This window comes from Manis pentadactyla, chromosome 4, assembly GCF_030020395.1.
Source record: "Manis pentadactyla isolate mManPen7 chromosome 4, mManPen7.hap1, whole genome shotgun sequence".
NCBI lineage: Eukaryota > Metazoa > Chordata > Mammalia > Pholidota > Manidae > Manis > Manis pentadactyla.
In genome coordinates, this window is record NC_080022.1 from 142,842,022 (window position 1) to 142,855,764 (window position 13,743).

Consider the following 13,743-nt stretch of genomic DNA (forward strand, 5'->3'; position numbering starts at 1 on the left):
TCTATTTGTCTGTTCTTATGCCAGTACCATGCTGTTTTGATTATTGTAGCTTTGTAGTATAGCTTGAGGTCCGGGAGCATGATACCCCCAGCTTTGTTTGTCTTTCTCAAGATTGCTTTGGCTATTCAGAGGTCTTTTGTGGTTCCATATACATTTTAGGATTATTTGCTCTAGTTCATTGAAAAATGCCATTGGTGTTTTCATAGGGATTGCTTTGAATCTATAAATTGCTTTGGGCAGGATGGCCATTTTGAGAATATTAATTATTTCTATCCTTGAGTATGGGATAGATTTCCATTTATTTGTGTCTTCTTCAGTTTCTTTCACCAGTGTCTTATAGTTTTCAGAGTACAGGTCTTTCACCTCCTTAGTTAGGTTTATTCCTAGGTATTTTATTCTTTTTGAAGCAATTATAAGTGGAATTGTTTTCCTGGTTTATCTTCTGCTAGTTTATTACTAGTATATAAGATCACAACAGATTTCTATATATTGATTTTGTATCCTGTGACTTTGCTAAATCCAGTTATTAGTTATAATAGTTTTTTGGTGGAGTCTTTGGAGCTTTCTATATATAATATCATGTTGTCTGCAAATAGTCACAGTTTTACTTCTTCCTTATCAATTTGGATGCCCTTTATCTCTCTGTCTTGTCTGATTGCTGAGACTAGGACTTCCAGTACTATGTTGAATAAAATTGGTGAGAATAGACATCCTTCTCTTGTTCCTGATCTTAGAGGAAAAGCTTTCAGCTTTTTGCCCTTGTGTATGATGTTAGCTGTGGGTTTGTCATATGTGGCCTTTATTATGTTGAGGTTTGTACCCATTTTCTTGAGAGTTTTTGTCATGAATGGATGTTGAATTTTGTCAAATGCTTTTTCAGCATCTATTGAGATGATCATGTGGTTTTTATCCTTCTTTTGTTAATACAGTATATGTATGATATTGATTGATTTACTAATATTATACCATCCCTGTGTCCCGGTAATAAATCCCACTTGGTTGTGATGGATGATCCTTTTGATGTATTTTTTAATTCTGTTTGCTACTATTTTGTTGAGGATTTTTACATCTGTGTTTATCAGGGATATTGGTCTGTTCTTCTTTTGTATTTTCTTTGTCTGTTTTTGGTATTAGAGTGCTGCTGGCCTCACAGAATGAGTTTGGAAGTATTTCCTCCTCTTCTGTGTGTTTTTTTGAATACTTTAAGAAGGATGGATATTAGCTCTTCTTTAAATGTTTGGTAGAATTCAGTTGTGAAGCCATCTGGTCCTGGCATTTTGTTTGTTGAGAGTTTTTTGATTACCAATTCAGTTTTGTTACTGGTAATTGGTCTGTTCAGATTTTCTGTTTCTTCCTGCATCAGATTTGATTTATTGCACATTTCTAGGAATTTGTCCATTTCTTCTAGGTTGTCCAAGTTATTAGCATATAGTTTTTCATAGAGGCCTCATAATCCTTTGAATTTCTGTGGTGTCAGCTGTAAAATCTCCTTTTTCACTTCTGATTTTGTTTATTTGTGCCCTCTCTTTTTCTTGATAAGTCTGGTAGGGGGGTTGTCTGTTTTGTTTATTTTTTCAGAGACCAGCTCTTGATTTCATAGATTTTTTTTCTGTTTTCATATTCTTTTTTTTAAAATTTATGCTCTGATCTTTATTATGTCCCTCCTCCTACTAACTTTGGACTTTGTTCTTGATTTCTAGTTCCTTTAGTTGTGAGTTTAGATTGTTTATTTGGGATTGTTCTTGTTTCTTGAGGTAGGCCTGTACTGCCATGTACTTCCCTCCTAGAACCACTTTTGCTTCATCCCACATATTTTGAACCATTGTGTTTCTGTTTTCATTTGTCTCCATGTAGTATTTGATTTCCTTTTTGATTTGTTCATTAATCCATTGATTATTTAGAAGCATATTGTTTAGCCAGTGGTTGTGGTGTTTTTGCTTTTCTTCATGATTGATTTCTAGTATCATATTATTGTGTTCTGAAAAGATGCATGGTAGAATTTCAGGTTTTAAATTTATTGAGGCTTTTCTTGTGGCCTAATAAGTGATCTATTCTAGAGAACATTCCATGTGCACTTGAGGAAAATGTGTATCCTGCTGCTTTGGGGTGGAATGTTCTGTAGGTATCTCTGTTAAGTGCATCTGGTTTGATGTGTCATTCAATGCCTCTGTCTCCTTATTTATTTTCTGCTGGATAATCTATCGATTGATATAAGTGGGGTGTTAAAATCTTCTAATGTGATTGTGTTGCTGTCTATTTCTCCCTTTACGTCTGTTAGTATTTGTTTTATATACTTAGGTTCCTAGATATTTACAATTGTTATATCTTGTTGCACTAATCTGTTTATTGTTGTACAATGTCCTTCTTTGTCTCTTGTTTCTCTCTTTGCTTTGAAGTCCATATTTTGTCAGATGTAGTACTACTATTCCTTTTTCTCCCTTCTGTTTGCATGAAATGTCTTTTTTCTATCTCTCATTTTCAGTCTGTGTATATCATTAGGTCTGAAATGAGTCTATTGTAGGCAGCATATAGATGGTCTTGTTTCTTTATTCATTCTGCCATTCTGTGTCTTTTGATTGGTGCATTCAGTACATTTACATTTAAGATAATTATTGACAGGTCTGTACTTGTTGCCATTTTATTAACTGTTTTCTAGTCATTTTTGTTCCTTTCTTCCTCTCTTCTACTCTTCTCTTGTTATTCTGTGGTTTTCCTTAGTGTTATGCTTGGATTCCTTGCATGTGTGTATCTGTCATAGACTGTAGGTTGTAGTTACCAAAAGGTTCATAGATAGTTTCCTAAATATATAACAGCCTATATTGAGTGATGGTCACTTGAGTTTGAACACATTTTAAAGTACTACTTTTTTATTCTTGTTCCTCCTCCACACTTTATATATAAGATGTCATAATCTACATATTTTGTGTATACCTTGACTGAGTTTGTGTATAGTTGATTTTACTACTTTTGTTTAACTTCATACTTACTTTGTAAGTAATTGTTGTACTACCTTTACTGTAGGTTTATTTTCACTGAAGAAAAACAGATTTAAGAAAATTTCCATCTAAAGAAGTTTCTTTAACATATCCTATAAGGCCAGTTTATTGGTGGTGAATTCTTTTAACCTTCATTTATCTAGGAAACTTTTAATCTCTCCTTCAGTTCTGAGTGATAACCTTGCTTGGTAGAGAATTCTTGGCTGTAGGTTCTTCCCTTTCAATTCTTTGAATATTTCATGCCACTTTCTTCTGGCCTGTAAGGTTTCTGCTGAGAAATCTGCTAATTTCCCTTATAGAGTTTCCCTTATAGGTAACTGCCTGCCTCTCTCTTGCTGCTTTTAAGATTTTCTCTTTATCTTGAATTTCTGCCATTTTAATTACTGTTTGTCTTGATGTTATCTTCCTGGAGATCATCTTGTTAGGGGCTCTCTGCATTTCCAGGACCTGTATGTCTATTTCCTTCCCCAGATTGGGGAAGTTTACATCTATATTTCTTCAAATAGACTTTCTACTCCTTTGTCTCCCTCTTCTCATTCTGGGACCTCTATTATGTGAATATTGTTTCATTTGGAGTTTCTTCACAGCTCTCTTAGCATCTTCTCATTTTTAGAAATTCTATTTTCTTTCTGTCCCTTAGCTTGGTTTCTCAGCCATTCTCTATCTTCCATCATACTGATTCTTTCCTCTGCTTCCAGAAGTCTGCTACTCATTCCCTCTATTGTATTTTTCATTTCAGTTATTGTATTCTTTAGCTCTTAGTGGCTCTTTTTCATATTTTCTATCTCTTTGTTGAAGTTCTTGCTGAGATCATGAATTCTTTTCCCAAGTTCAATGAGCCTCTTTGTGACTATTACTTTGAATTCTTTATCAAGAGGATTATTACTAATTTCATTTTCATTTAACCCTTTTTCTGGTGTTTTATCTTATAAACAAGACTATTTGCTTACCAGTGGCTGGTTTGCTTTTGCAGCTGAGCTGCAGTTGCTGTTGGTGGGCTGTGGGCAGGGCTTGTTGGTCAGCAATGGCTCATCCCCACAGCTAGCCTCTGTGTGCAGTTTGTTTGACATGAGGCACTTCTACTGGGATTCATCATTGCCAGGGCTATCTTCTGCCTGCTGGTCAGCAATGGCAGACTGCTGCTGGGCAAGTATGCCAGGTGGGGCAGGCATTCCGTGGTGCACTGGGGTTGAGCCAGTGGGGCAGGTGGAGAGTTTAGAGCTGGCTCCCACAAGCATCTGTCCAGTTGAGATGAGGGAGGGCCAGGAGAGCTGGGAAAGTATAGTCTGCCCTCTGCCTGCTAGTCAACAAAATTGGACCACTCCTGGGCTGAGTATGCTGGGCAGGGTAGGTATTCAGGAGAATGCCACCATGGGCTGAGCCACCAGCAAGAGAGATGGAGTTTCAGAGCTGGCTCCTATAAGTCCCTGACCAGTTGAGCTGAGGAAGGGCCAGGAAAGTGTCATCTACTCTCTGCCTGCCAGTCAGCAAAGTAAGACTGCTGCTGAGCTAAGCTGGCCAGGTGAGGTGGGTATGCAGGGAAGGCCTTTGCAGGGTTGAGCTGCCAGTGAGGAGTATGGAGCATTTTGGAGCTGGCTCCTGTAAGTCCTTGACCAGTTGGGCTGAGGGAGGGCTGAGAAAGTGCTGTCTGCTTGCCCTTTGTCCTCCATAGAGAGCTCATTCCAACCACCACCCCTCTGGCACACTTCCTGCTGCTGGTAAATCTTCCAAACTATTGCCTCTGTGTTGGGTCTCATTGGGACTGACAGAGCATGCCTGTCCTCCACAAATGACAGGAGTCTCATCCCCCCAGAGTGTTCCAACTCTCCCTGGTGTCCAGCCTCATTAATCACCAAAGCCCTAAGCAATGTGGACTCGTATTCCTGGAGCAGATCTCCGGGGCCAGGTGTGCAGGATTCCTGAGTGTTTATCTCCTTCTCACTCTATATACAAAAATGTACTTGGGATGGGTTATAGATCTTATTAATAAAACCATAAAGCTTTTATAAGAAAATATGGTAGAATATTTTTGTGACTAAAGAACCCCCAAAACAATAACAATTAAAAAAAGAAATTGCTAATTCGATTTCAAGTGCAACTGTGATACATTGTTGATAAGAGTGTAATGTGGTATAAGTACTTTGGAAAAAAGCCTGGCAATTTCCTATAAAACTACACATGCACCTATCCTATGAGCTAAAAGAAACAAAAACATATCTCCACCAAAAAAAAACAACCATAAAAGAATGCTCATATAACATCTTTATTATAATAGACAAAAACTCAAACATCCCAGACATATTATACCAATAGGAGATGAATAAACAAAGTGGTATACTCATACAATGGAGTCCTGTGGAATAAAAAGGAACGAGCTCCCATTACATGCAACAACATGGATAAATCTCAAAAACATAATGCTGGGTGAAAGAACGCTCCCCTAAAAGAGTACATACTATATGATCCCATTTATATGAACTATATAATCATATAAATAGGCTTTATACTAATTTTTGATGAAAAAGAAATGTGGTGGAGGAAAAATCAGAACAGTGGTTGCCTCCAGGGATGGGTGGTACCAGGCATTGACTGAGAAGGGATGCAAGAAAAATTTCTTATGTGACAGAAATGTTCCAGTTCTTGATAGAAGCTTGGGTTATACAGATACATAAATTTGTTAAAACTGATTGAATGGTATGGTGCACTTAAGATTTGTTCATTTCATATTATATAAATTTTACTTTAAAAGAAAAAAAATTATAATACTGAATTATAAGTAATTATATGCATTGAAGGGCAAATGTACTGATGTTTGTAATCTACTTTGAAATGCATCAAAAAATAAGATGGATTGATGGGTAGGCAGAGATAAGTAGATATGATACAGCAAGTATAGAAAATATTAATGGTAGAATCCAGGTGGTGGATATACAGTCTCACTGCAGATCTTTCAAGTTTTCTGTATATTTCAAACTTTTTATAGTAGAGTAAATGCAAGATTATAAACTTAAAATTCAAGATAGTAGTCACATCTTGGAAGAAGGATAGGAATGGGACATAGGAAATAAGCACACAGGTGGTTGCAGAGGTATTGGTACTTTCTAGTTCTTAAGTGGAATGGTGTTCACAGGTACTCATTTTATTATACTTCATAACTCACAAGTTTTAAATATATCTGTATGATGTAATATACAATTAAAAAATATGAGAATACCTCATAAGTTGAGATCTATTAACCAATAATAACAATAATTAAGCATTATTTGTTAAATGAGATTCCAGGAAATCATTTCTACTTATAATAATTCCTTGGGCCAAATTCCAACATTTACATTTGCTTATTTAAGTCTTTTCATTTTTATCCTTGCAAACTTTCCAGGTTCTATTGACTTTAGAAACAACCAGTTCTTTTTCTTTTAACACCTTTCTTTTTAGTCCCTGAAAACATACTTCGGAACCTAAAACCTCCCCCACTGACAAAGAGCATAATTCACTATGACACTTTACCTGTCCTCCCTCTGGGGATAGAATCTTTGCTATGTTCTTCCCTTCATGGAAAATAATAGACATGCCTGAAATCAATAATGAAAACAAAATGGGAATAAAAGTTACAGATCTGGCTTTGGGTGCCCAGGAATGAAGACAGTTACGTAGAGGTGAATAAAGGATGGTTCAATAAACTTGAAAATGTAGGTGGCTCATTGAAAGACAGTACACATACTCTTTGGGATTATTTTTCTCCTTTTTTTGTGTTTGCCAAATAGGGCAAAAGTGACCAGAGAGATCACAAAAATAAGATGTCAGGGAGCAAATTTAAAGAAAAAGTTGGTACCTCAGTATTATTAATTCTCTTATCTTTTCTCACTTTTCCTTCCTGGCAATATTATCTCCATTAAGATCTGTGTAATATCTTAACAAATAATAATTCCTAACATAGGCCAGGGGAGGATAAACAATATACTTTTTCAGCATGTTGAGAGGCAGGTTTTTATCAGTTTTAATTCTAGTTTCACCATATGAGTTTCCTTGGGTGACTACTTCTTCGTGAATTTCAGTTTCCTCATCTGTAAAATACCTGTATTTTATTGAGTCTGAATTACCATAAGTTATATAACAACATCAATTATTTTATGTGCCATTAAGAACAAGTAAATATTGCAGTTAAATATGACTCGATGTTTTTTATCACATTGATTGTAGACATTCATCCTAAATTATGTGTGTTAGAATTAGTGAGAAATATGGTACCATGAACCTTCTGAGTTTATAAGGAATAAGTAGGACAGTGAACTTAAAGCATTGAGCAAGGTACCTGGTACGTTATAAATCCTCATTGGAAGCCATTATGTTGATGGTGATGATGATTTGATCGTGAGTACTTTGTGAAGCAGTGCTCATTGTTTAGGTTGTTCTTTGGGATGAGAATCATTAATAGATTATCTTGATGAGATTGTTGTTTGGTAGTGAAAATGCCCACCCGTTTTGAATTTGAAGTAGCATAACACTAGCATAACATCTTAAGTTGGTTTTCAGAGGTAATTCTTTTAAGGATTAGCACTTTGTTATCAATGAAATTTGTTACGATTATTGAAATTTCCTTCAGGAATAAATTCTATTAATATATGTCCACCTCCTGGGTTAGTTGAAGTCACTTTTTGTGGACTTATTTAGTTCAGATGCACAGCATGAATGAGATATTCCTACATGTAAAGATTAGTAAAGTTGTATTGTTGACATTATGATATGAAGTCTCAGTTTTTAAATTATTTTTTCTCATTTTCCTGTCTATACAGGAGGCCGACAGTGGGGAGGAGGAATGCCGGTCACAGCCCAGGAGGTATGTTGGTTCATTATATCGTACAGCGTTTCTGTAGTTTCTCAGTCTTCTCAGATTAGGTTATCCTGGTTTTCCAAGATGTATAATTGGTCTCTCAAAATGAGATTGCTTTAAGAATCCAGGTTTTTATCAGTTTTAATTCTAGTTTCACCATATAAGTTTCCTTGGGCGACTGACTTCTTTCTTCTTCGTGAATTTCAGTTTCTTCATCTGTAAAATACCTGTATTTTATGAGTCTGAATTGCCATAAGTTATATAACAGACTCAGAAAGACTTAAGGTGGCAGATTACATTTTGGTGTACACCTGAAACAACTATAAAGTTGTATACCAATTATAACTTGATTGATTGATTGATTGATTGATTGATTAAAATGCTAGATTGCTTTTTTAAAAATGCAGAAAGACCAATATTGGCCCAGTTTTGACCCAAGTCCAGAACTATCTTGGGTAATAAAAAGCAAATTTTCATTAGTTTTAGGAAAATATCAACTGGAGAACATTTCAGCCTATAGTTTTATACTTGTTTGTCATTCATTTTGATAGATTTTGTGATTTTTGCAGACTGGCTAATATTTCACTTCCTAAATACAAAGGATATACTGTGTAACTTACTCAGTTTTTTTTTTTTTTTAAATGATTATTTTTTATTGAAGGGTAGTTGACGCACAGTATTACATTACATTAGTTTCAAGTGTACAACACAGTGGTAGACATTTATATACATAATTCTAGGTTCCAGCTATCCCCCTACCAAGCTGTTACAATATCTTGACTATATTCCTTATGCTATACATTACATCCCGGTTACTTATTTATTTTACCATTGGAAGTCTGTCCTTTTTTTTTTTTTTTTTTTGTGAGGGCATCTCTCATATTTATTGATCAAATGGTTGTTAACGACAATAAAATTCTGTATAGGGGAGTCAATGCTCAATGCACAATCATTAATCCACCCCAAGCCTAATTTTCGTCAGTCTCCAATCTTCTGAGGCATAACAAACAAGTTCTTACATGTAGAACAAATTCTTACATAATGAATAAGTTACATAGTGAACAGTACAAGGGCAGTCATCACAGAAACTTTCGGTTTTGCTCATGCATTATGAACTATAAACAGTTCAAATATGAATACTCATTTGGTTTTTATACTTGATTTATATGTGGATACCACATTTCTCTCTTTATTATTATTATTTTTAATAAAATGCTGAAGTGGTAGGTAGATACAAGATCAAGGTAGAAAACATAGTTTAGTGTTGTAAGAGAGCAAATGTAGATGATCAGGTGTGTGCCTGTAGACTATGTGTTAATCCAAGCTAGACCAGGGCAATAAAACATCCACGTATGCAGAAGATTTCTCTCAGAACAGGGGGGGTGAGGTTCTAAGCCTCACCTCTGCTGATCCCCAATTTCTCACCTGATGGCCCCCCTGCGACTGTGCCTGTCTTAGGTTGTTCCTCCCTTGAGGAATCTTACCCGTCTCTGGCTAACCAGTCATCTTCCGGGGCCATACAGGGAAATGTGAAGTTGGTAAGTGAGAGAGAAGCCTTATTGTTTGAAAAGGTTAGCTTTTTACATCTTTGCATATTTATGCCCTGTGGCTTCTATGCCCAGCATTTGTCTTGAGGTATCTTTACCACTTGGAAGAATTATGATACTCGATAAATTTGATACGAGGCACAAATTCTATTCAAGGGTTGTAATTAGGAAGGAAGAAGAAAAGCTATAGAAGTAGCAGGCGGAAGAAAACATGGGAAGATTGATTATTTCTTTGACATATCTTCTTGTAGAGTAACTTCAGCATATATAGGTTTTAAGCTACTACTTAAATTGTGCACACACATTAACATAATAGGAGTATAGTTACATAACCAAAGCATATCTGTAATTACCAGCCATCTCCAGTGAAACCAAGAAAACCAGTTAGGCACCTTAGGCATTTGTGAAAACTTATCTATGATATGGTGGATATTGTCCAACTGAACTTGAACAGTCTGAGAGAAATCAGACAAATTAAAACAACCCATTCCTGGGGACTGTTCACATCCCATATGTTCTTTTAACAGTAAATAGTCTGTAGTTGTAAGACTTTGGAGCGCTACAATTTGCACTTCTCCAAATTCTTGGTTGAGTTCCAACAGTATAGATCCAGTCAAATTTGTTGTTTTACTGTATGCACAGGCCAGCTTAGATATCTCCTTCCTCATTCCCATGGCAAGTCCAGGAACTGGTGGGATGAGTGCTTCTACAGCTGTAGCAGTGCGTGGATCTTTGTTGGCGTTTTTTGATGATCATTTTCTGGCATGAGTCTTCCAGAGAGTGCAGATGTTGGAAGTTCTTTTTCATATCGTATCTTAGTTCATTTTCGGGGTAGCCCAATTAGGCTTTGATCCTCTGTATAAACACAAACAGACCCTTTGCCTACACTTTTATATGCCCTTTATACCCTTGTGTAGAACTCGTTGGAGGTTACCACACAGGAACTGCCCTTTTTTTTTTTTTTTTGCTATCACTAATCTACACTTACATGACGAATATTATGTTTACTAGGCTCTCCCCTATACCAGGTCTCCCCTATAAACCCCTTTACAGTCACTGTCCATCAGCATAGCAAAATGTTGTAGAATCACTACTTGCCTTCTCTGTGTTGTACAGCCCTCCCTTTTCTCCTACCCCCGCATGCATGTTAATCTTAATACCCCGCTACTTCTCCCCCCCTTATCCCTCCCTACCCACCCATCCTCCCCAGTCCCTTTCCCTTTGGTACCTGTTAGTCCATTCTTGAGTTCTGTGATTCTGCTGCTGTTTTGTTCCTTCAGTTTTTCCTTTGTTCTTATATTCCACAGATAAGTGAAATCATTTGGTATTTCTCTTTCTCCGCTTGGCTTGTTTCACTGAGCATAATACCCTCCAGCTCCATCCATGTTGCTGCAAATGATTGGATTTGCCCTTTTCTTATGGCTGAGTAGTATTCCATTGTGTATATGTACCACATCTTCTTTATCCATTCATCTACTGATGGACATTTAGGTTGCTTCCAATTCTTGGCTATTGTAAATAGTGCTGCAATAAACATAGGGGTGCATCTGTCTTTCTCAAACTTGATTGCTGCGTTCTTAGGGTAAATTCCTAGGAGTGGAATTCCTGGGTCAAATGGTAAGTCTGTTTTGAGCATTTTGATGTACCTCCATACTGCTTTCCACAATGGTTGAAAGCCCTGTAGTGTAGGAGGGTTCCCCTTTCTCCACAGCCTCGCCAACATTTGTTGTTGTTTGTCTTTTGGATGGCAGCCATCCTTACTGGTGTGAGGTGATACCTCATTGTAGTTTTAATTTGCATTTCTCTGATAATTAGCGATGTGGAGCATCTTTTCATGTGTCTGTTGGCCATCTGTATTTCTTTTTTGGAGAACTGTCTGTTCAGTTCCTCTGCCCATTTTTTAATTGGGTTATTTGTTTTTTGTTTGTTGAGGCGTGTGAGCTCCTTATATATTCTGGACGTCAAGCCTTTATCGGATGTGTCATTTTCAAAGATATTCTCCCATACTGTAGGGTTCCTTTTTGTTCTATTGATGGTGTCTTTTGCTGTACAGAAGCTTTTCAGCTTAATATAGTCCCACTTACTCATTTTTGCTGTTGTTTTCCTTGCCCGGGGAGATATATTCAAGAAGAGGTCACTCATGTTTATGTCTAAGAGGTTTTTGCCTATGTTTTCTTCCAAGAGTTTAATGGTTTCATGGCTTACATTCAGGTCTTTGATCCATTTTGAGTTTACTTTTGTATATGGGGTTAGACAATGGTCCAGTTTCATTCTCCTACATGTAGCTGTCCAGTTTTGCCAGCACCACCTGTTGAAGAGACTGTCATTTCGCCATTGTATGTCCATGGCTCCTTTATCAAATATTAATTGACCATATATGTCTGGGTTAATGTCTGGATTCTCTAGTCTGTTCCATTGGTCTGTGGCTCTGCTCTTGTGCCAGTACCAAATTGTCTTGATTACTATGGCTTTATAGTAGAGCTTGAAGTTGGGGAGTGAGATCCCCCCTACTTTATTCTTCTTTCTCAGGATTGCTTTGGCTATTCGGGGTATTTGGTATTTCCATATGAATTTTTGAATTATTTGTTCCAGTTCATTGAAGAATGTTGCTAGTAGTTTCATAGGGAGTGCATCAAATCTGTATATTGCTTTGGGCAGGATGGCCATTTTAACGATATTAATTCTTCCTAGCCACGAGCATGGGATGAGTTTCCATCTGTTAGTGTCCCCTTTAATTTCTCTTAAGAGTGACTTGTAGTTTTCAGAGTATAAGTCTTTCACTTCTTTGGTTAGGTTTATTCCTAGGTATTTTATTTTTTTTGATGCAATTGTGAATGGAGTTGTTTTCCTGATTTCTCTCTCTGTTGGTTCATTGTTAGTATATAGGAAAGCCACAGATTTCTGTGTGTTGATTTTGTATCCTGCAACTTTGCTGTATTCCGATATCAGTTCTAGTAGTTTTGGGGTGGAGTCTTTAGGGTTTTTTATGTACAGTATCATGTCATCTGCAAACAGTGACAGTTTAACTTCTTCTTTACCAATCTGGATTCCTTGTATTTCTTTATTTTGTCTGATTGCCGTGGCTAGGACCTCCAGTACTATGTTAAATAACAGTGGAGAGAGTGGGCATCCCTGTCTAGTTCCCGATCTCAGAGGAAATGCTTTCAGCTTCTCGCTGTTCAGTATAATGTTGGCTGTGGGTTTATCATAGATGGCCTTTATTATGTTGAGGTACTTGCCCTCTATTCCCATTTTGCTGAGAGTTTTTAACATGAATGGATGTTGAACTTTGTCGAATGCTTTTTCAGCATCTATGGAGATGATCATGTGGTTTTTGTCTTTCTTTTTGTTGATGTGGTGGATGATGTTGATGGACTTTCGAATGTTGTACCATCCTTGCATCCCTGGGATGAATCCCACTTGGTCATGGTGTATGATCCTTTTGATGTATTTTTGAATTCGGTTTGCTAATATTTTGTTGAGTATTTTTGCATCTACGTTCATCAGGGATATTGGTCTGTAGTTTTCTTTTTTGGTGGGGTCTTTGCCTGGTTTTGGTATTAGGGTGATGTTAGCTTCATAGAATGAGTTTGGGAGTATCCCCTCCTCCTCTATTTTTTGGAAAACTTTAAAGAGAATGGGTATTATGTCTTCCCTGTATGTCTGATAAAATTCCGAGGTAAATCCATCTGGCCCGGGGGTTTTGTTCTTTGGTAGTTTTTTGATTACCTCTTCAATTTCGTTGCTGGTAATTGGTCTGTTTAGATTTTCTGTTTCTTCCTGGGTCAATCTTGGAAGGTTATATTTTTCTAGGAAGTTGTCCATTTCTCCTAGGTTTCCCAGCTTGTTAGCATATAGGTTTTCATAGTATTCTCCAATAATTCTTTGCATTTCCGTGGGGTCCGTCGTGATTTTTCCTTTCTCGTTTCTGATACTGTTGATTTGTGTTGACTCTCTTTTCTTCTTAATAAGTCTGGCTAGAGGCTTATCTATTTTGTTTATTTTCTCGAAGAACCAGCTCTTGGTTTCATTGATTTTTGCTATCGTTTTATTCTTCTCAATTTTATTTATTTCTTCTCTGATCTTTATTATGTCCCTCCTTCTGCTGACCTTAGGCCTCATCTGTTCTTCTTTTTCCAATTTCGATAATTGTGACATTAGACCATTCATTTGGGATTGCTCTTCCTTTTTTAAATATGCTTGGATTGCTATATACTTTCCTCTTAAGACTGCTTTTGCTGTGTCCCACAGAAGTTGGGGCTTAGTGTTGTTGTTGTCATTTGTTTCCATATATTGCTGGATCTCCATTTTGATTTGGTCATTGATCCATTGATTATTTAGGAGCGTGTTGTTAAGCCTCCATGTGTTT

At 36.8% G+C, this 13,743-nt stretch overlaps 1 protein-coding gene across 2 annotated transcripts in view; it reads left to right on the forward strand.

Moving 5' to 3' along the window:
- SSH2 (slingshot protein phosphatase 2) overlaps nucleotides 1–13,743 on the forward strand; it is a 269,454-nt gene that overhangs the window by 109,363 nt on the left and 146,348 nt on the right. For both annotated transcript variants that reach the window (XM_057501072.1, XM_036906264.2), the window contains one exon: nucleotides 7,790–7,833. In XM_057501072.1, coding sequence (XP_057357055.1) covers nucleotides 7,790–7,833 — 44 coding nt within the window. The remainder of the gene's footprint in view (nucleotides 1–7,789; nucleotides 7,834–13,743) is intronic.